Genomic DNA, 24,521 nt, shown 5'->3' with positions numbered 1-24,521 from the left:
GGTCCATATTCATAGCGCCTCTTGCAATATCAGTTGGCGCACAGCATCAATAGTTTCCAAACAATAATTTTGGATGACCTTCACGATTAATTCATCTTGGAGTGAGCTACCACCTCGGTTGAATTCACCACACCATAGGTAGACACTGACGGAGCTTCATCCCCAAAAATGGAATCAAATTCATAGATACACTGTTGTTGAGTTAATCTACGTCGAAAGTTGTAACAAATAAACGCACGAACATTTCTACGATTTAATTCTATTTTTTGCGCTCTTAGTACGTATAACCTCACAAATGTCGAGTCATTTGGCAGGTTGCAATACTAGATTTGCCCAATCCCGAAATATAAAAAGCTACTCTCGTATACATACATAGCAACGAATTATTATGGATCAAAATGTTCAATTATATTTTTGATTGATTTTTTATTTTATAAAAATGTTAACAGTTATAATTAATGTTCTTTTTTTAACGTAAAAATATTCCATTGTTTTTAGGATTAAACAATTCTTCATTATTATTAGAAATATTATTACGATACACTTTCTGTGTGGTATTCATCTCAGTTGTTATTTGCTGCGAAAACCCGATCATAATTCCCATCTTAGAACTGGATTCCGTTTTGCCACCAATAAAGTCTAAATTAAAAATTCAAAAATACATGTGATTTAGACTATATTTTTATCAAAATATCAATGAAACAGATGCTGAGCATTAATTGCGTTTCATTTCGCCTTTCTAAATTCATACATTTAAAAATGTAACGGCAAAAACGTAATAGCGAACTTTAGATTTAAAAGTAACGTCGTAACGAATACCCAACGCCGTCAGTATTGTCTCGTCCAGCTTTGTTTACACCAGAAGATACTGTAAACGCCGCCGTCATTGTATTTTGTAAACAAATAAATGCCAAAGTCAGCTGTCACAGTCCATTAAGTCAAAGCTAGTCAAAGTAGTTTTCTTCACGAAGAAGAAAAAAAAACAATACTCATTTTTTCTGTTTGTTGTCGCTGTTTGACCCAATTTTGATGTTATTGAAGGAATCGGTCTTGACCTGAAAGATTACCACACAAGGATACGCCTAAGATCCTGAAGAAAATTGTCCCATTGGTCAATTTTCAAAATCACAAACAATAATGGGCCAAAATTTGAGCCAAATTTTTCGTTCTGGTTCTGCATTACTTACACACCGTGATGGCCACAAAGTGTCCAAGGCTACTGAGGAGAAAATCACCACAATATTTGAGATATTACGTGCTAATCCAAAAATATCTATACAACCACTCGAGTCACTGTTGCTCGAGATACCAAAGGTCTGTTTGTGACGATGCACGATGCGCTGATCAATTCAAAAGTCCATCATGTAATTGTTTCGTTTATGTTATTGTTTTCTTTTCTAAATAGAACGAAAATATTCTGGTAATACACGATGATTGTGGCTTCAATATTCTCCAGAGATCAGTGGGTCTTAATCACATTGAATTGACTAAATGGTTATTAACCAAATGGCGACCGGATGTAAATCGTAGTCCTTGCTCGTTACCCCTACACATTGCCTGCCTCAAGGGTCATGAATCTTGTGTGGAATTATTATTGAAATATGGGGCGCGTATTGAATGTGATTCACGTATGTGCTACCCAGGATCTCATTCCACCAATTGTGAGCTATTCCAGTGTAATGCCAATCATTATGAAGATGTTGAATACAGGGAACGTAATTTTGATAATTCGAAATTACAAAATGCCATTTGTTATGCCATCGATGGTGACCAGATTAATGTGCTTAATATTTTGGTACAAAAATTGGATGATCCTTGGGTAAGGAAGGTTTTAGTAATAAAGGTTTTGAAAAGGGTAGTGAATTAAATTTTCTTCTTATTCCATCTAGATACCATTCCGCTCAAAACGACCCGTCTTTCATTTGCTACATATGGCCTGTGAACGTGGTGCTTGGAATTGTGTGCAACAATTGGTTGTAACTCGTTCCGATGAAATAAATCTCATCAAAGACGAATATTATCCCATTCATTATGCGGTATTGCAGGATATGCGCTTTTTGGAATTATTAATTAATCATGGAGCTGTAACCACTGTCCGAACCTGTACTCAACAGTTTACGTTGTTACACATGGGTAAATTTTTGATAGTTTTTGTTGTTGTAGTTTTACTAAGGCAATAGACCAATCAATGGCCTTGGAATTTTGTATGGGGTGTGGGTTTATGATGTCAGTAATGTACTAATTATTTTTTTGTTTCTTTTCAGTCATATTCATTGCCCGAAAATCTGCAGAGGACACACTTTCCATGTTAAGAATACTTTTGGAACGTGGCTGTAAGGAGTTAATAAACGAACCAGATGTTTTGGGAAATACTCCACTGCATTCCTTAATTGTTCGATATGCTTTAGAAGAAGCCAGGTAAGAATGTTGATTTATTTACTACAAAACGGGTGGTATGAAAATGGCCCCCCAAAACCTAAATGAAATAGGTCCAACTTGTGGGGGCGACGCTTTATAATGAATATAAGCTCCAAAAATTGAAATGAAGCATGGAAATCAAGCCCAAAACTAAAATTTGTTTCATTTTCATTAAAAGCTGATAGAAAAATTACGAAGTTTAAATTTAATATGTGTTACTAAGTTCCCGTAAGCGCGCTTTGGTCTTTGCCTATAAGGGAAAATCTAACACCGAAAATTTATATCAATTTGGAATCGGTTTAGATACCATGAATTGAAATGAAGCATAGAAATCAAGCCCAAAACTATTTTTTTTTTCATTTTCGTTAAAAGCTGATAGAAACATTACGAAGTTTAAATTTAATATGTGTTACTAAGTTCCCGTAAGCCCGCTTTGGTCTTTGCCTATAAGGGAAAATCTAACACCGAAAATTTATATCAATTTAGAATCGGTTTAGACTCCATGAATTGGAGTCTAAACCGTTATATCTCTTGGGAATTGGGTTAGCCCACTGTGGATACTGTCCATAGGAAAAAATAGCCCTCGGTAAGGGCAATACAATGTTACTCTGCACGAAAAAATGTATATAGTTGCCACCAAGCGAATGTAGGTCCCACTTGAAAACAGAACATAAGCGAGTTCATTTTCATTTGAATATTGAGATTTATTTTCATAATGAAAAAAATGAAGTTACTCCTCAAAAACAAAAAAAAAAAAACAATTTGGTGTTGTTTTTTATATACGTTTTTAAAGTCCATTTATGTTTTGGGACTCATTTTCACTGGCCCATATTCACAGCCCCTTCAAAACAAGACTATTTAGGAGACGGTACATAAGCCCCAAAACCCAAATAAAGCAGGCTCCTAAATGTGGGGTGACGATTCATAGTCAATATGAGTTCAAACAAAATGTTACCGAAGTATGAAAATAATAAATTTAGGTCAAAAGGGTGTAAAGTATTGGTGTAAGCATTGCTTGTTTGGGGTCCTGCTTATCTGTAGCCTTCGTAAGTTGAATTTGAATAAAATTTTGACAAAATTGTCTATAGTAATAAAATTTGGACAAAAATTTCTTAGAAAAAAATAATTTGACAAAATTTTCTATAGAAATAAAATTTTTACATTTTCTATAGAAATAATTTTTTAACAAAATTTTCTATAGAAATAAATATTTTGACAAAATTTTCCATAGAAATCAAATTTTGACAAAATTTTCTATAGAAATACAATTTTGAAAAAATTTTCCATAGAAATAAAATTTTGAATAAAATTTCTAAGAAATAAAATTTTGAAAAAAATTTCAATAGAAATAAAATTTTGACAAAATTTTCTATAAAAAAAAAATAATTTGCCAAATTTTCTATAGAAAAAAAGTTTTGACAAAATTTTCTATAGAAAAAAAATATTTTGACAAAATTTTCTATAGAAAAAAATTTTGACAAAATTTTCCATAGAAATCAAATTTTGACAGTTTTCTATAAAAATAAAATTTTGAATAATATTTCTAAGAAATAAAATTTTGACAAAATTTTCGATAAAAAAAATAATTTGACAAAATTTTCTATAGAAAAAAAGTTTTGACAACATTTTTTAGTAGTTGTTATCTGGGATTAATAATAAATAAAATCAATTCATTTCATTAAATCGGTAAAAGTATTAGTACAAATATAATTAAATTCATTACCTTCAAAAGTAATTGCCATAATTCTTTAATGTACACAATTGTTATTTATGCCCAATAATTTTTTAAATACATTTTTAAATTTTTAGTTTTAGTTTATTAATGATTTAATTGCTTTTTTTCAATTTTTTATTAGTTTAATAATTTAGTGTCATGTAATCAAATTTTTTGTTTGTATTTTTATTATCATTGTTATTATATTTACTTTTAGAAACTTAGTAGTTTACATTAACGGTCTCATTACATTTTTTTAAGGTAAAATTGATTTGTCAGTAGGATATAGAGATACGTTATAGATATCATATTTATTTAATTTTTAATTATTATTATTAGTATTTAAGAAATATTTGAAGTTTAACCAATAATATATTTTGTAACGAATAGGGCCTCTATGAGGCTATGTTACTAATAAAGTTGAAATAAATAAAAAAAAAGAAATAATTTTTTAACAAAATTTTCTATAGAAATAAATATTTTGACAAAATTTTCTATAGAAATAAAATTTTGACAAAATTTTCTATAGAAATAAAACTTTGACAAAATTTTCTATAGATTTTCTATAAAATTTTGACAAAATTTTCTAAGAAATAAAATTTTCTATAAAAAAAAATAATTTGACAAAATTTTCTATAGAAAAAAAGTTTTGACAAAATTTTCTATAGAAAAAAATATTTTGACAAAATTTTCTATAGAAAAAAATTTTTGACAAAATTTTCCATAGAAATCAAATTTTGAGAATATTTTGACATAGTTTTCTATAGAAATAAAATTTTGAATAAAATTTCTAAGAAATAAAATTTTGACAAAATTTTCGATAAAAAAAATAATTTGACAAAATTTTCTATAGAAAAAAAGTTTTGACAACATTTTCGATAGAAATAATTTTTAAACAAAATGTTCTATAGAAATAAATATTTTGACAAAATTTTCTATAGAAATAAAATTTTAACAAAATTTTCTATAGAAATAAAACTTTGACAAAATTTTCTATAGAAATAAAATTTTGAATAAAATTTCTAAGAAATAAAATTTTGAAAAAATTTTCTATAGAAATAAAATTTTAAATAAAATTTCTAAGAAATAAAATTTTGAAAAAAAATTCTATAGAAATAAAACTCTGAGAAAATTTTCTATAGAAATAAAATTTTGATTAAATTTTCTATAGAAATAAAGTTTTATTTTATTTTACATATACACCCATAATATTGTCGCTAATAGGATTCGACGAAAAAAAAAATTCATACTAACCAGAAAAATTTGGTGAAAAACTTCATAAGATTTTTTTTTTTTAATCTGGTAGATTTGTGGTAAAACCTTCATCAAATGTTGGTAGATTATTTTTGGCAAGAGTGGCAACCGTGCTTGGAGGCCGTGCACACACCAGCGGTTCAGAAGACCACCACCAGTGCATTTCAAACTGTTCTTTAAAAATATTTACGATTTTTTTCTTTTCTCACCAACAGATATGGTTACGACAAATGGAGTAAATGGGATGTTTTGCATTTAGTAAGATTTCTTCTACAACATGGAGCTAAAAATTCCATTAATCAGGCCGGCAACAGTGCATTGGCATGTGTATTTCGTCACATAAGAGATATGGAAGTTTGCTTTGAATTGCTGAGTATGCTAATAAAAGAAGATGGTGATCCAAATATTGTAGGTCGAGATGGCTCTGTGCCAATTATGGTCCTACTAATACCTCTAATCAATAAAGACACACTACAACATTATACTCATTCAATGAAGGTATGGTATTTGTGGACACTTGTGGTATGGTTACATTGGGAAAATATTTGCCAGAAATTAAGAAAAAAAAAGAAATAATTCATGTCCTACCTTGACATGAATTATTTCTTTTCCGAATAGAAAGAAGTTAATTCCTGCTATTGCTCAAATATTTCCTTAGTGTTGCCATCCAAACAAAAACAAAATTTGTTATTCCTATTTATTTTGCTATCTTTTCAGGTTTGCTTTGTGAATTGCATACGAATATTGCTACAACATGGAGCCAATCCCAATTGTTCGTATCATCATAATTTGACCCCATTGCAGGTCTTGGTATTTACAGTTAGTGAAAACTTTACCCTAAGCAGTGATACCTTAAGACAAACCAATTTCGATTTTATTAAAAATATTCTACTCTTGTTACTCCAACATGGTCTCGATTGCAATCAAACATATCAAAATATACTGCAGGCAGTAATGGATATGGTACGTAATGTAAGAGATGTCAGCGATTTGCATCGCATACATGAATTGACACTTACCCTAATACAATATGGAGCCGATCCGAATATAGTATTAAGCAGTATGACCACTGGTGGTGCTATCTATTCGAATGAAATTGCCCGTTTCGGTGATGCATTGGGTTTAACAGGATCTTCGGCTGAGGGCAATAACAGTGGAGGAGCCGGTGGGGCTGTTGCTTCAGCAAATTCAGGGGGTAATGGCGGTGCGGCCGGCGTAGCCGATACCAGTGGGACTCGACAATCTTTAGGTGATACATCATTCCGTAATTCTTTTCGCACAAATTCCCGTTATTTATTATTCTATTACATTGTGTTGATCACAAAAAAGGATTTTATTCTCAATGATCCAGATGTGGCCTTTACCCGCATTATTCTCTTATTTTATGCATCTATGCAACATGAGACTCTATACAATTGTTTAAAATCTTTGCACAATTTCTATGTGGCCCAAGTACCCAGTAAAAAGACAGAACAATTAATTGCCGTTATCTCCTCGTTATATCGTAAACCTCGCAGTCTAAAACAGCTATCACGACTTGCCATCTATGAAGCATTAAATCGAAAATTAGCTCAAAATGTAAATAAACTAAAATTGCCGGTATTGCTTAAGGATTATGTTCTGAACTTTGATAAGTAAAACAAAAAACAGAAAAACAATTAAGCGCACAGCATTTAGACGAAGAAACACACACACACACACAAACAAATCAACCTATTCGCCTATGACGAACAAAGTAGGAATACGACGGTTCTGTTTTTAAAATCGTTGACATTCGAATTTTTTTGAGAATCGATTTTAATTGAATTTTTATAGCAATCAAAAATTGATGAAAACGTCATCCAGTTTGTAAGGGATATGTTGTATACAACATTTTATGCTGAAAATCCACAAAAAAAATTGAAAAGCTTCAACGTGAAAACTCGAATTTTCTACTATCGCAAAGACGAAAAATCCACTTCTTCAAATTTTGTATAAAAATTTCAAAGATCAAATTTTTTTCAAATTCGATATTATCGCAATTCGAAAAGTCCACTTTTCAAAATGTTGAAAAAGTTAAATAATCGTCAAAAGTCAAAATTTTTCAATCAAAATGTTTAAATGTTTAATTGAAAAGTCGACTTTTTAAAATGTCGCAAAAATCTAAATTTGCGAAAAGTTGGAAAGTCGAAAAGTGAAAAAGCCAATTAGTCGACGTTTCCAATTATTAAAAAAAATACGTAAAGTCGACTTTTCGTAATAAAATTATATTCGATTTTACATCATTTTCAAAAGTTGACTTTGAAATATACGAAAAAAAATCAAAATTCGGAAAGTCAATTATTCATAATGTTTAAAGTGTCGAATAATCGACTTGTTCAAAGAGTTGGAAAATGAAATAATGGGCAGAAGTTAAAATTTTTCAAATTCGAAAAGGTTGAAAATCGCGAGCGAAATCAAAAGTCAACAATCGCAAGTGACGAAAACCGAAAAATCGAATTTTTCAACTTTTGAAAAATTCGAGAAAAGGTTGAAAAGTCGAAAAATCACAATGAGAATATTATGTAGCCCTTTTGTGCTGGAAATACACCAAAACTTTCAAATTTAAAAAAAATATACTTTTTCATATTTGCGTTAAGTTGACAAATCGACTTTAATTTTTTTTTTTAATTTGAAAGGTGCATGTTATGTATCTCTCTTATGCTGAAAATTTACCAAAACAAAATCGTGACGGCAAAAGTCAAAAAGCAATATTTAAAAGGCAAATATCAATATTCGAAAGTCGACTTTTCTCTAAAGTCAAAATTCCAAAGATGCAAAAAGTTGGAAAAGTGAAAAGTCGATAAAAAAGTAGTTTTTCAAATATTTAAAATTGTGAAAAATTCGACATGCCAATTTTTCCAAATATTAAACATTTTGATATCTCGATAAAGTTGGAAAAGTGAAAAGTCGACAAATGGACTTTGGTTTTTTTTCGAAAGTTGATTTGCAAAATTAGTTTTTGAAATATTTAAAATTGTGAAAAATTCCATATACTCATGAACCCGGTTCAGACCTATTTGGTATGATGGCTGATTTAGAAACCTTTTTCGGTACCTGCGCTTTACATAGTGGATTTTTTCAATAGCCGAAAAATCGACTTTTCCAATGTTTTGAAAATGTTCGATTCCCATTTACGGTTGCCACTCGAGCGCAAAAAAATTGGAGAAATAATTTACCAAAAACTACCAAACAAAAAAAAATTGCCAAATTTTATTTCTATAGAAAAATTTGTTAAAATTTTATTTCTAAGGAAATTTGGTCAAAATCTTATTTCTATAGAAAATTTTGTTGAAATTTTATTTCAATAGAAAATTTTGTTAAAATTTTATCTCTATAGAAAATTTTGTCAAAATTTTATTTCTATAGAAAATTTTGTCAAAATTTTATTTCTATAGAAAATTTTGTCAAAATTTTATTTCTAAACTAAATTTTGTTGAAATTTTATTTCTAAAGAAAATTTTATTAAAATTTTATTTCTATAGAAAAAATTGTCAAAATTTTATTTCTACAGAAAATTTTGTCAAAATTTTATTTCTATAGAAAATTTTGTTAACATTTTATCTTTATAGAAAATTTTGTTAAAATTTTATCTCTATAGAAAATTTTGTTAAAATTTTATTTCTATAGAAAATTTTGTCAAAATTTTATTTCTATAGAAAATTTTTGTTGTGAATGAGTGATACAAGCGAGCAGTTCGATGGTTGGTAATGAACTAAAAAACGTTTTATTTAAAAATTCACTTAGTACTTAAAAACTACTTTAATATCTAACCGTGGTGAGTACTAATAACTTATAACTAGAAATGGTTATTCGGTTACAACACCCTCCCTGAATAAACATTGAGATCAATATTAATAATAAAATATAAAAGTTACATTAAAAGAAAATTATAGTAAACCAAATTCATGAGAAAAAATCTTATATTTATCAGCAGGTACTGCCTTGGTGAATAAGTCCGCAATCATCCTCCCTGTCTCCAAGTATTCGAGACTTATTTCGCCACTTCCAAGTTTCTCTTGCATAAATTTGATTCGGATATCGATGTGTTTCGTCCTCGAAGAGAACGAACCATTTCGTGCGATATGTAAGGCGCTTTTGTTGTCGCAAAACAATTTTATTGGAGTTGAAACATCCAATAATTCCTTCTGTATACGTTGCAACCAGGCCGCCTCTTGCATTGCAGCAACTATCGACATAAACTCGGCCTCAGTCGAAGACAGAGCCACAGTACGTTGCCTCTTTGCACACCATGATATTGCGGCACCTTGCATTGTGAATATATAGCCCGTGGTGGATCTCCTGTCATCAACGTTGCCTGCCCAGTCAGCATCGCAGAATCCAAATAGACCACTGGGTTTAGTACAATATGTCAGGCCTTTGTCAACAGTTCCTTTTAGATATCGCATAACACGCTTTACTGCTGTCCAGTGGGCCTTTCCTGGATTCGCATTGAAGCTACTTAACAAATTTACGATATAGCAGATGTCGGGTCTTGTGTTCTGGGCCGCGAATAACAATGATCCAACAGCTTCTAAATATGGAACCTTATCCATTTCCTCCTTCTCTTCTTCTGTTGATGGACACATTTTCAGCGACAATTTTTGGTTTGCATCGACTGGAGAAGATATTGGATTACAGTCTTCCATATTGAATCGCTTCAAAACATCCTTAATATACTGCGATTGATCAATTCTCACATCGCCATTTTTCATCCTTTGAATTCGTATCCCAAGCACTGAGAAAGCCTCTCCTAGATCTTTCATTTTAAAATTGTCTGACAGTGACTTCTTCAGTTTGATTGTAGTCGCCATGTCGTTTGAAAATATAAGGACGTCGTCCACGTAAATTGCAACAAACAAAAGACGATTACCTTTACGACGGTGATATATGCACTGGTCAATGTCGCTTCTTTCGAGACCAAATTCTAGGAGAACCTTGTTCAATGTGGCATTCCAAACACGGCTGGATTGTTTTAGTCCGTATAGACTTTTCTTCAAAAAACACACTCGATTACTCCCATCGTCGTAGCCTTCCGGTTGGGTCATAAAAATCTCTTCCGCCAGTTCTCCATTTAGAAATGCAGTAACTGCATCAAGTTGATGAATATGCATTTTAAACTTCACGGACAGGGCTATGAGAAATCGTATTGAAGAATATCTGACAACAGGGGCAAATGTCTCTGTGTAATCTATTCCTTCTATCTGACTGCACCCTTTAACGACTAGTCTTGCCTTTCTGCGGACATTCGAGCCTGTTGCGTCAACCTTTGTCTTGAAAACCCATTTCGATTTTATAGCTTTCCTTTCGGCTGGAAGGTTCTTCAATTCCCATGTTGCGTTTTCAATAAGAGATGTCATCTCCTCATCCATGGCCAAACGCCACTCATCGGCTTCTGGCGAGTCTAGCGCTTCCTTCAAAGTCTTAGGGTCCTTGGATACAAATGTCAAGGCACAAAAGTTAGAATTAGACGAAGTTTTTGCAGCAATTCGCTCAGATCGACGATAGTTATCTGTCTTGTCTTGTTCATAGCCTTGTTCAGCATCGTCAAACTGGACGTTGTCATCAGAACTATCATCATATTCCACCTTAAGGCTGTCGATTGAATCATTACGATCTTGTAGGCGCAAGGTTGTACTTGTATCTTGTGGGCGCAAAATTGTACTAGTATCTGGCACAGGATTTGTATCCACAAAATCGGATGGAATTTCATCGACCTCAACTACGGGAATCAGAGAGCTATTAGTACTTTCTTTGATGTTATTACATACCTGGTCTTCTATAAATATGACATCACGACTGATAACTATCTTCCTCTTTATAGGATCGTACAAGCGGTATGCCTTGCTCTCCAGACTATAACCCACAAATATACATTCAGATGACTTGGCACTTAGTTTCGACCTCTTTGACTGTGGAATATGCACGAAAGCCTTACAACCAAATACCTTAAGATGTTGCAATGGTGGTTTTGTTCCTGTCCAAATTTCTTCCGGGCTGCATTTTCCTTTTCTGCATGGTATTCTGTTCAAAAGATAGGCGGCTGTAACAGATGCCTCAGCCCAAAATCTCTCGTCCAGACCGGAATCTAAAAGCATGCATCGTACTCTATCCATTATAGTACGATTGAGTCTTTCTACAACCCCGTTCTGCTGTGGGGTGTACGGTGCAGATTTTTGATGTAGTATGCCACTTTCAGACAAAAAATTCTCGAACTTTGCGTTAACATATTCCGTTCCATTGTCTGAACGAAATGTTTTAATTTTCCTTGAACATTGATTCTCAACAAATTTCTTGAATTTTCGAAACTCTTCAAATACTTCGGATTTGCTTTTTATAGGTACGAGAAATACCTTCCGTGAGAAGTCGTCCACAAAAGTTACAATAAATCTGGCGCCCGAGAAAGATTTTGAATTAATGGGACCCATCACATCCGAATGAATCAGCTCAAGCAACTCAGTTGCCCGATGGCCATCCTCCTTAAAAGAATTTCTGGTTTGCTTGCCTTGTATACAAATTTCACATTTGTCCGAACTCATTCTAAAATCAAGTTCATTCGTGTCTCTTATCTTGCACAAATTATCATCACAAATGTGAGCAAAACGCCTGTGCCACAATTTCGCACTACTATTTACCAAAAATGATGTGTTCATTCTCTTAACAGATATGCCATCCAATCTGTACAGGTCGTTGTGAAGTGTTGCAGTCGCTAATAAAACATTGTCAGCGCCAAAAATTTCACATTTCTTATGCCCAAACACTACACTGTTGCCTTTTGCAGTTAACTGTTTCACAGACAGTAAGTTTGTACATAACTGAGGCACATATTCCACATTTGATAAAATAGCATTTGTCTCTCCGGTTTGTGTTGTCAACGTGATCTCTATATCACCTACACATTCGACTTTCATTTTGTTGTTGTTGGCAGCAGTTACTTCTCTGCCCTTTGTTGTTCTTGAGTTTGCCATGTATGTATTGGTGTTGGTCATATGTGCCGTTGCCCCAGAATCAATGTACCAATCATCGGCTTTCATTTCACTGGGTGTAAAAAGAGATAGCAATAAGAGTCGATCGGTTTCTTTCTTTTTTCCGCTATTTTCCTTTTTTTTATTTGGGCAATCCTTTATGTAATGACCTTCCTTTTTGCAACCATGGCACTTGAACTTTTTTACTTTTGCTCCCCTTCTTTTCGCAAAAAAAGCGCTTCCCTCATTTTTTATGGCGTCGAATTTTACATCTTGCAACAACAAATTTTTAACTGCGTCCACTGTTAATTTTGATTTCGAATTCTCAACAGCAAGGACGAGGGACCGAAACTCCTCCGGCAATCCTGCGAGCATTAAAGATGCGATCAGCTCGTCATCTATGTTGAGTCCACTTTGTTGCACTTTCATTGATGCCATAATCATCTTGTTGACATATTCCTCCATGGAATCAAAGTCGGACAATTTTAGCTGCACCAGCTGCTTAAGGAGTTCGACTTTTCTGGTCAAACCAGTGTCTTCAAAAGAAGAGACTAGAGCACACCACGCTGCCTTTGCAGTTGTCGCCTTTGCAATATGAGCAAAATTAGATGGCTCAACCATTAGCGTTATTTCAGCCAAAGCTCTTTCATTTGCCTCCTTTTCCTTTTCATTTGCTGTAGCAGACAACTCATTTTCGACAACTTTCCAGCAATTCTTCAATATAAGGTACGATTTTGCTTGTCGCTTCCATACGTCGAAATTTTCACGACCTCTCAACTTCTCAAACGGGAAAGACAAATTCGATGCCATCTTTAAACCGCTTCTTTCTTATATTTCACCAGAATTTAATTTAAATATCAAAAAAAGACTTCGCGTCACTCTGGGCCCATAACCTGTTGTGAATGAGTGATACAAGCGAGCAGTTCGATGGTTGGTAATGAACTAAAAAACGTTTTATTTAAAAATTCACTTAGTACTTAAAAACTACTTTAATATCTAACCGTGGTGAGTACTAATAACTTATAACTAGAAATGGTTATTCGGTTACAACAATTTTGTTAAAATTTTATCTTTATAGAAAATTTTGTTAAAATTTTATTTCTATAGAAAATTTTGTTGAAATTTTATTTCTATAGAAATTTTTATTAAAATTTTATCTCTATAGAAAATTTTGTTAAAATTTTATTTCTATAGAAAATTTTGTCAATTGTTTATTTCTATAGAAAATTTTGTCAACATTGTATTTCAATAGAAAATTTTGTCAAAATTTTATTTCTATAGAAAATTTTGTTGAAATTTTATTTCTATAGAAAATTTTGTTGAAATTTTATTTCTATAGAAAATTTTGTTGAAATTTTATTTCTATAGAAAATTTTGTTGAAATTTTATTTCTATAGAAAAATTTGTCAAAATTTTATTTCTACAGAAAATTTTGTCAAAATTTTATTTCTATAGAAAATTTTGTTGAATTTTATCTCATAGAAAATTTTGTTAAAATTTTGCCTCTATAGAAAATTTTGTTAAAATTTTATTTCTATAGAAAATTTTGTTGAAATTTTATTTCTATAGAACATATTATTAAAATTTTATCTCTATAGAAAATTTTGTAAAAATTTTATTTCTACAGAAAATTTTGTAAAAATTTTATTTCTACAGAAAATTTTGTCAAAATTGTATTTCTATAGAAAATTTTGTTAAAATTTTATCTCTATAGAAAATTTTATTAAAATTTTATTTCTATAGAATTTTTTTTTTGAAATTTTATTTCTATAAAATTTTGTTAAAATTTTATTTCTATAGAAAATGTTGTTGAAATTTTATTTCTATAAAATTTTGTTAAAATTTTATTTCTATAAAAAAATTTGTCAACATTTTATTTCTATAGAAAATTTTATTGAAATTTTATTTCTATATAAAATTTTGTTGAAATTTTATTTCAATAGAAAATTTTGTTAAAATTTTATCTCTATAGAAAATTTTGTTGAAATTTTATTTCTATAGAAAATTTTGTTGAAATTTTATTTCAATAGAAAATTTTGTCAAAATTTTATTTCTATAGAAAATTTTTTCAAAATTTTATTTCTATAGAATTTTTTTTCAAAATTTTATTTCTATAGAAAATTTTGTTAAAATTTTATTTCTATAGAAAATGTTGTTAAAATTTTATTTCTATAGAAAATTTTGTTGAAATTTTATTTCTATAGAAAATTTTGTCAAAATTTTATTTCTATAGAACATTTTGTTGAAATTTTATTTCTATAGAAAATTTTATTAAAATTTTATCTCTATAGAAAATTTTGTGAAAATTTTATTTTTATAGAAAATTTTGTTGAAATTTTATTTCAATAGAAAATTTTGTCAACATTTTATTTCAATAGAAAATTTTGTCAAAATTTTATTTCTATAGAAAAATTTATTGAAATCTTATTTCTATAGAAAATTTTGTTAAAATTTTATTTCTAAGGAAATTTTGTCAAAATTTTATTTCTATAGAAAATTTTGTTGAAATTTTATTTCAATAGAAAATTTTGTTAAAATTTTATTTCTATAGAAAATTTTGTTGAAATTTTATTTCAATAGAAAATTTTATCAAAATTTTATTTCTATAGAAATTTTTTTCAAAATTTTATTTCTATAGAAAATTTTGTCAACATTGTATTTCAATAGAAAATTTTCTCAAAATTTTATTTCTACAGAAAATTTTGTTGAAATTTTATTTCTATAGAAAATTTTGTTGAAATTTTATTTCTATAGAAAATTTTGTAAAAATTTTATTTCTATAGAAAATTTTGTGAAAATTTTATTTCTATAGAAAATTTTGTCAAAATTTTATTTCTATAGAAAATTTTTTTGAAATTTTATTTCTATAGAAAATTTTGTCAAAATTTTATTTCTCCAGAAAATTTTGTCAAAATTTTATTTCTATAGAAAACTTTGATTTTTTTCCGATCTTTATGAAATTTGAAGTTTTCTGATATATCAACGAAAATCAACTTCGATTTCTTCTCGCTTGGAAAGCTATAGTTGGTGAATAGACTATAATTGAATTTCTTTCTACACACACACACAAACACAATTAATATCCTCTTTATGGACATTCAAGGTGTTAAGCTTCACATAGAAAAAAACTAGGCAGTTAAACTTTAAACGAATAAAAAAGAAACTAGCTCAATAGATATTATCTCAAATAGTCGTCAAATAGACAGACAAATATTCAAACATAGATCCAACGGATTTAGATAGTCTACATTCAATTCAATACGAATATCACGAAATCACACTATCACATGTTACTACTGCAGAAAGTGTTAAAGAAAAAATTTTCCCAACTTCACAAATGTATTAAAATGTCATAGCAAAATTAAATCTCATCATATTTTTTGTTTTCATTATGCAACTGTGAGATGTAACGAATTAAATGTTTCTAATTGTTCATAATTACATTTTTTCTTTGTATGTATTATATATGTATCGCTTATGAATAAATTAAAGTTTAAGCTAAAACGAAAAACAAAAAACACAATTTTGGGCTTCATATGGCAATGTTTTATTCGTGTTTGTTTATTTTTTAAGAAGTAGCCCATACCATTAATTGCTTGTATTAATTCAAGTTGTATGAATTATCCTAAGGACATACTTATAAATAATGCATTCAAATCATCATCATCATCATATACATATTATTAGGTAATTATCTCTCATAGTTTCTAAGATCCAACAATCTAAAATAAACTAAATCAAAAATAAATAAATACAACAAGTTAACAAAAATTGGTAAGCAATTACTATTAAATGGAAATCTTAGTTAGTTTGTCAAGGACATGACACTGGAAAAACACTTCTCTCAGCATTACTAGGAAGAAAATTGTAAGCGTTAGCAAAAAAAGTGATTTGCTAGAAAGAAACAAGAAATCATTTTTCTACTTGTAGGGCATATTTATTTATGGTAATCTGTTTTTCACCTCAACAGGGTGGGAGCAATATCAAAATCTCAATCGATTTCTACCAAAATCCATAAAGATCGATATCGACCCGAAATATGGACTTGTTCCTAATTTCATGTCGATTAAACGTAAATTGCGACCTATAATTTGTAATAAAAATGTGTTGACAGGCGTATGAGTTCCATAGAAACTTTCATCAAAGTTTTAATTCTATTCAACATTTTGTCGAAACTTTATTTCTATGAAAATTTCGTCGACATTTTATTTCAATAGAAAATATTGTAGAAAATTTATTTCTATAGAAAATTTCGTAAAAATTTCAATTCCATAGAAACTTTCATCGAAGTTTTATTTGTATTGAACATTTTGTCCAAATTTTATTTATATTTTTTTGAAATTTGAAAGCTTCGTCAAAATTTGATTTCTATAGAAAATTTCGTCAAAATTTGATTTCTATAGAAAATTTCGTTAAAATTTGATTTCAATAGAAAATTTCGTCGAAATTTGATTTGTATAAAAAATTTCATAGACATTTAATTTCTATGGAAAATTTCGTACAATCTTGATTTCTATAGAAAATTTCGTCGAAATTTCAGTTCTATAGAAAATTTCGTTGAAATCTTATTTCCATAGAAAAAATTGTCAAAATTTTATTTTTATAGAAAATTTTGTCAAAATTTTATTTCTATAGAAAATTTTGTCCAAATTTCAGTTCTATAGAAAATTTCGTTGAAATCTCATTTCCATAAAACAATTTGTCAAAATTTTATTTCTATAGAAAATTTTTTCAAAACTTACTTTCTATAGAAAATTTTGTCAATATTTTATTTCTATAGAAATTTTCTCAAAATTTTATTTCTATAGATAATTTCGTCGAAATTATATCTATAGAAAATTTCGTCGAAATTTTATTTCTATAGAAAATTTCGTCAAAATTTGATTTCTATAGACAATTTCGTCGAAATTTGATTTCTATAGACAATTTCGTCGAAACTTAATTCACATAGAAAATTTCGACGAAATTTTATTTCTATAGAAAATTTTGTCAAAATTTCAGTTCTATCGAACATTTTGTCAAAATTTTATTTCTATAGAAAAATGTGTGAAAATTTTATTTTGAAATTTCATTTCTATTGAAAATTTCGCCTAAATTTTATTTCTATTGAAATTTTTTGTCAAAATTTTATTTCTATTGAAATTTTTTGTCAAAATTTTATTTCTATTGAAATTTTTTGTCAAAATTTTATTTCTATAGAAAATATTATTAAAATATTATTTCTATAGAAAATTTCGTTAAAATTTGATTTCAATAGAAAATTTCGTTAAAATTTGATTTCAATAGAAAATTTCGTCGAAATTTGATTTCTATAAAAAATTTCATAGACATTTAATTTCTATGGAAAATTTCGTACAATCTTGATTTCTATAGAAAATTTCGTCGAAATTTCAGTTCTATAGAAAATTTCGTTGAAATCTCATTTCCATAAAACAATTTGTCAAAATTTTATTTCTATAGAAAATTTTTTCAAAACTTACTTTCTATAGAAAATTTTGTCAAAATTTTCTTTGTATAGAAATTTTCTCAAAATTTTATTTCTATAGATAATTTCGTCGAAATTTTATTTTTGTAGAAAATTTCGTCGAAATTTGATTTCTATAGAAAATTTTGTCAAAATTTTATTCCTATAGAAAATTTTGTCAAAATTTCGGTTCTATAGAACATTTTGTCAAAATTTCAGTTCTAGCGAACATTTTGTCAAAATTTTATTTCTATAGAAAAATGTGTTAAAATTTTATTTTGAAATTTCATTTCTATTGAAAATTTCGCCCAAATTTTATTTCTATTGAAATTTTTTGTCAAAATTTTATTTCTATTGAAATTTGTTGTCAAAATTTTATTTCTATAGAAAATTTTGTTGAAATATTTCTATAGAAAATTTCGACGAAATTTTATTTCTATAGAAAATTTTGTCAATTTTTTTTTCTATAGAAAACTTTGTCCAAATTTTATTTCTGTACAAAATTTTGTCAACATTTTATTTCTATAGAAAATTTCGACGAAATTTTATTTCTATAGAAAATTTTGTCAAAATTTTATTTCTATAGAAATAAATTGTCAATATTTTATTTCTATAGAAATTTTCACAAAATTTTTTTTCTATAGATAATTTCGTCGAAATTATATCTATATAAAATTTCGTCGAAATTTGATTTCTATAGACAATTTCGACGAAATTTTGTTTCTATAGAAAATTTTGTCAAAATTTTATTCCTATAGAAAATTTTGTCAAAATTTCGGTTCTATAGAACATTTTGTCAAAATTTCAGTTCTAGCGAACATTTTGTCAAAATTTTATTTCTATAGAAAAATGTGTTAAAATTTTATTTTGAAATTTCATTTCTATTGAAAATTTCGCCCAAATTTTATTTCTATTGAAATTTTTTGTCAAAATTTTATTTCTATTGAAATTTGTTGTCAAAATTTTATTTCTATAGAAAATTTTGTTGAAATATTTCTATAGAAAATTTCGACGAAATTTTATTTCTATAGAAAATTTTGTCAAATTTTTTTTCTATAGAAAACTTTGTCCAAATTTTATTTCTGTACAAAATTTTGTCAACATTTTATTTCTATAGAAAATTTCGACGAAATTTTATTTCTATAGAAAATTTTGTCAAAATTTTATTTCTATAGAAAATTTTGTCAAAATTTTATTTCTATAGAAAATTTTGTCAAAATTTTATTTCTATAGAAAAATTTTGTCAAAATTTTATTTCTATAGAAATAAATTGTCAATATTTTATTTCTATAGAAATTTTCACAAAATTTTATTTCTATAGATAATTTCGTCGAAATTATATCTATATAAAATTTCGTCGAAATTTGATTTCTATAGACAATTTCGACGAAATTTTGTTTCTATAGAAAATTTTGTCAAAATTTTATTCCTATAGAAAATTTTGTCAAAATTTTATTCCTATAGAAAATTTTGTCAAAATTTCGGTTCTATAGAACATTTTGTCAAAATTTCAGTTCTAGCGAACATTTTTGAAATTTTTGTCAAAATTTTATTTCTATTGAAATTTGTTGTCAACATTTTATTTCTATAGAAAATTTTGTTGAAATATTATTTCTATAGAAAATTTCGACGAAATTTTATTTCTATAGAAAATTTTATCAATTTTTTTTCTATAGAAAACTTTGTCCAAATTTTATTTCTGTACAAAATTTTGTCAACATTTTATTTCTATAGAAAATTTCGACGAAATTTTATTTCTATAGAAAATTTTGTCAAAATTTTATTTCTATAGAAATTTTCTCAAAATTTTATTTCTATAGATATTTCGTCGAAATTATTTCTATAGAAAATTTTGTCGAAATTTTATTTCTATAGAAAATTTCGTCAACATTTGATTTCTTTAGAAAATTTCGTCGAAATATGATTTCTATAGACAATTTCGTCAAAATTTTATTCCTATAGAAAATTTTGTCAAAATTTCAGTTCTATAGAACATTTTGTCAAAATTTCAGTTCTATCGAACATTTTGTAAAATTTTATTTCTATAGAAAAATGTGCCAAAATTTCATTTCTATTGAAAATTTCGCCCAAATTTTATTTCTATTGAATTTTTTTGTCAAAATTTTATTTCCATTGAAATTTTTTTTCAAAATTTTATTTCTATAGAAAATTTTTTTGAAATATTATTTCTATAGAAAATTTCGACGAAATTTTATTTCTATACAAAATTTTGTCAAAATTTTATTTCTATAGAAAATTCTATAGAAAATTTTCTATGGAAAATTTTATTTCCATAGAAAATTGCGTGGATTTTTTTTAATAAAACTTTTTTATAATTTTATTTCTATAGAAAATTTCATCGAAAACTAATTTCTATAGAAACTTTTGTTGATTATTTTATTTAATGCCAACAATTATTTACCGTCTAAACCGCCGTTTGTTGTTGTGTGTAAGATTCACTCAACTACTATCCCATGCTCGACACTGGCGGTTGCTTGGTAACCACGATTGCTAGGCCTACAGGAGACGTTGTAAAAAATAAACAACCCGGCATTCTTTCAAAACGAAAAACAGAGGCATTAAAAGAAAAACTCAGAATGGTATAGAAAATTAAATTAAATTAAAAACAAAAGCAATAATTAAAGACAAAAGCAATATATGTATAGACTTGCTCTGCTCTCATCATGTTTACCCGTAAATTGGAACGCTTGTATCATCCTCCAGCCAATTTGGATAGATACGATAATGAGGAGTACACCAAGAATCCTTTATTGAAATTCCATTTATCTCGCGTCTATGCCAGACGCCACCATACCTTTTTGAAATATCGGGCAGCTGAGGTAAAAATGAAATTGGCCCGTCAACGTATACCACCGGAACCGGATATTCGCTACTTACCCGAGTCGCATTACATTGACAATTTGCGGAGATCGGTGAGAAAAATCGCTGTACCAAAAATGTTAACACGAACCGAAAAGAAAATCCTCAGCTATGTCCCCATGAGACTGAAACAAAAATTACCCAATATGGTGAAGCTGTATATGCAAGAGGTCCACGATGAATTCGATCGATTGATGAAGATCTATAGCATGAAAAAGATTCTGGTCCAGCCGGAAATGGAACATGAAGATCCTGCGGATTTCCATTTACCAAAGGTGGACTTTCGTTTCTCTTTGCCAGGCAAGACACAGAACTATGAAAAATATATAACCAATCGTCGTAGAATTGGCCAACGTCTGCTGATACTCCAGGTGCCAGTGAGATATGTTCTAAATTCAACGGAATTGGAATTTCCAGAGCTTTTGGTGATATTCGATCCTTTGCAAATATCAGTGGGTCAAGCGGCTTCGGTGCAATTGGGTTTGGGGCAACGAGAGTGTATCTCGCACAAGGCATTGTTGAAATACTGTCGCACCTCCTTGGATAATTACAATACATTCCTGCGTTGGACTTGGTATCCCAAGGTCATAAATGTTCTACGACGAATGCACAAAAAACGCGTGGTTATACCCAGACTTTGGCCCGCGACATTCCTATGCCTGGAGGGTCTGATCAATCGTCAACTGAACAATTTGAAGCAAAGGACACTCAGCGAACTTTTGCGTATATGCTCCAGTGCCCATAAAATACCCATGCTACGCCTCAACCTAATTTGTTACGACGATGAGGGTGAGGGTATTGATATTAGTCCCAGTTTTGAAGAAGTCCAAGATACCTATGTGACCATAGTCAAAGAGATTGCTGAGGTGGGTAATCGTATGGAACCCATACAACCGCAAATAGATCCATCCACAGTCAATCAAGCCGATGAATATCTGCGTATAAATCTCAATGAGAATTTCCTGACAGAGTTTATCGAGAAACTAAAAGAAACCATCCACCGCACCTATCAGCCCATACAAAAATATCTGGAATCCTATCAACGTAAATACTATGGCCTTTATAGTCGAGAGGTTCGGGAGGACTTGGACGATTTCTTAGCTGAACCCAAAGCCTTTGAGGATTATTTCAAGAAAATCGATTCCTATTTTGAGTACATCAATATGTTGCGTAGTGAACCCAAACAGGATTTCTTCCTATTGGCCATTGTCAATAATGAGCAGTGTATTAAACGTTTGCGCCAAGTGGCTGAGGCCCATATAGCCCTTATTACTGCCCAAATCACCAAGGAACACATACGAACCGAGTTGGCCATATGTTCTGAGTTTGAGCAAATTAAGGAGAGAGCTTTGGAAATACCAAAAACCACTGAAGAACTTTTGGCCAGTTCCGAGTACATGGTCTATGTGAAAAAGGAGAAACTTTTCGAGCTACGTGATCGCATCCAATATACTCTCCAAGTGGGTACCAATTTGGTTGAACTATGTGAAATGACCCATTATCATTTTGATCTTACCATGGCCACCATTAATTGGCTCAATGACATCAATGAAATTTGTGATTATAATGCCTCACAGCAAGAAAACTATAAATCCCTCTTCGAGGAGCATCTTCAAGAGGTTGTCAAAAAATTGAATGATGACATCGAGGAAATGATTCCCAAGATGGCCATCATCAATGATATGAGTGATCCACAGAAATTCAAATCCTATTACATTATGCTACAGAATTTCATAGATCAAATTAAGACCTTTGATGACTATGTGGCTTGGATCAATAAGGAGGAGAAACTATTCAAGATACCCCAGACGCAATATCCCACCATGGAAGTTCTGAAGACTTTTGTCTATCCGTTTGCAACGTTAATGAAGTAAGTACACTGAACATATATAGAAATATAATAAATTTAGAAAAACAATTCTATAGAAATAAAATTATGACAACATTTTCTATTGAAATAACATTTTGACAAAAATTTTCTATAGAAATAAAATATTGACAAACATTTTCTATAGAAATAAAATTTTGAAAAAATTTTCTATAGAAATAAAATATTGACAAAATTTTCTATAGAAATAAAAATTTGAGGTAATTTTTTATAGAAATAAAATTTTCAGAAAATTTTTCTATGAAAATAAAATGTTCAGAAAATTTTTCTATACAAATAAAGTTTTCAGAAAATTTTCTATAAAATAAAATTTTCATGTTCTATAGAAATAAAATTTGAATTTAGAAATTTAATTTTCAAAAATTTTTCTATATAAATAAATTTTGACAATATTTTCAATAGAAATAAAATTTTAACAAAATTTTCTATAGAAATAAAATTTTCAGAAAATTGTTTATAGAAATACAAATTTGCGAAAATTTTCTATAGAAATACAATTTTGTTAAAATTTTCTATAGAAATACAATTTTGACAAAATTTTCTATAGAAATAAAATTTTGACAAACGTTTCTATAAAAATAAAATTTTCAGAAAATTTTTCTGTAGAAATAAAATTTTGACAAAATTTGCTTTAGAAATGAAATATTAACAAAATTTTCTATAGAAATAAAATTTTGACAAAATTGTCTATAGAAACAAAATTTTCCTTAGAAATAAAATGTTAACAAAATTTTCTATAGAAATAAAATGTCGATAAAATTTTCTATAGCAATAAAATGATGACAAAATTTTCTATAGAAATAAAATTTTTAGAAAATTTTCTATAGAAATAAAATTGCTATAGAAATGAAATATTAACAAAATTTTTTATAGAAATAAAATTTTGTTGTTTTAATTAGTTGACCTTTAAACTTTTAATTATATTTGCTTAGTTCGGCTTGAGGTCATGTGAATAAAAACAGATGTTGTTGTTTTTTGAGTTGTATTTTTATATTTAAAATTTTCCAATATTTCGAGACATCTCCGATGCTCGTCTTCAGGGAAATTACTTTAAACAAAAAGAAAAAACATTTAACACATTAACAAAAAAAATATATCATTACATGAAAAACACAGATAATTACATTTAAATTTAAAGAACAGTGAACTTCTTTACAAGGGAGTATATTTACAACTAAAAGCTAATCTGTCTTTCTATATTTTTGTACAATATTTCTATAAATATGTGCACAATGGTCCGTATCAGTCTTAAAATTCATTCGTCTTTCTGCAGGTACATTTATAATATGTAGCATCTCCAGAGTAAATCTCCTTTTATAATTGGTTTCTTGCGTCAAAATATCTACGTCCTTAAAGTTTGGTTTGTGTCCTGTTAAAGTGCAATGTGCTGCAAGTGCCGTCTTTTGCTCCAAGGGCTTATCAGTGGCTTTCTGATCAGATTTATGCCCTGAGAGTCTAGTTTTTAATTTGGTTTTCGTTGTACCAATATATACTTTTTGGCAAGTATCAGAGTCATTTCCATTGCATTTGATCTTATATACTACGTTTGACTTGTCTTCTTTCTTAATTTTGGATTTTGTCTTGCTGAAGAATTGATTTACTGTATTATAAGTCCTTTGTGCAATTTGAAATTTGTCCTTATTTAGCATGTTAGATGATTTGAATCTTTCCGAGAATTGGGGGACATATGTCAAGGGTTTATAAATTTTGGGTTCAATTTCGTCATGTTTGATATGTTGTTGTTCTTTTACATGTTGTATTAGGTCGTCAATCGTCTTATTCGGGAAATCATTTAATCGCAATATGGTCCTTATCTTATCTTCGTTGTCCTTATGAAATATTTTGTCGCTGATATCGTGTACTCTTCTTATAAAATTTGTATCCGTATTCATTATAACTCGTCTAGGATGTTTGGAGTTG

The 24,521-nt window shown here is 28.9% G+C and overlaps 2 protein-coding genes across 2 annotated transcripts in view; both read left to right on the top strand.

Annotated features, from left to right (window-relative positions):
• Window positions 1–934: 934 nt before the first annotated feature.
• Window positions 935–7,893, top strand: LOC142233444 (uncharacterized). The gene is made up of 6 exons (XM_075304370.1): window positions 935–1,314; window positions 1,406–1,819; window positions 1,890–2,133; window positions 2,265–2,418; window positions 5,602–5,884; window positions 6,104–7,893. Exons 1-6 carry the CDS (start codon window positions 1,138–1,140, stop codon window positions 7,022–7,024), a joined length of 2,193 nt encoding a protein of 730 aa, XP_075160485.1. The 5' UTR covers window positions 935–1,137; the 3' UTR covers window positions 7,025–7,893.
• Window positions 7,894–20,424: 12,531 nt separating this feature from the next.
• The window catches only part of Dhc62B (Dynein heavy chain at 62B), a 32,658-nt gene continuing 28,561 nt past the window's right edge, over window positions 20,425–24,521 (top strand). The window contains exon 1 of the mRNA XM_075303369.1: window positions 20,425–22,583. Coding sequence (XP_075159484.1) covers window positions 20,518–22,583 — 2,066 coding nt within the window. The 5' untranslated portion in view covers window positions 20,425–20,517. The remainder of the gene's footprint in view (window positions 22,584–24,521) is intronic.

Source organism: Haematobia irritans, chromosome 4 (genome assembly GCF_050003625.1).
Source record: "Haematobia irritans isolate KBUSLIRL chromosome 4, ASM5000362v1, whole genome shotgun sequence".
NCBI lineage: Eukaryota > Metazoa > Arthropoda > Insecta > Diptera > Muscidae > Haematobia > Haematobia irritans.
This window is presented reverse-complemented; position numbering and strand designations above follow the sequence as displayed.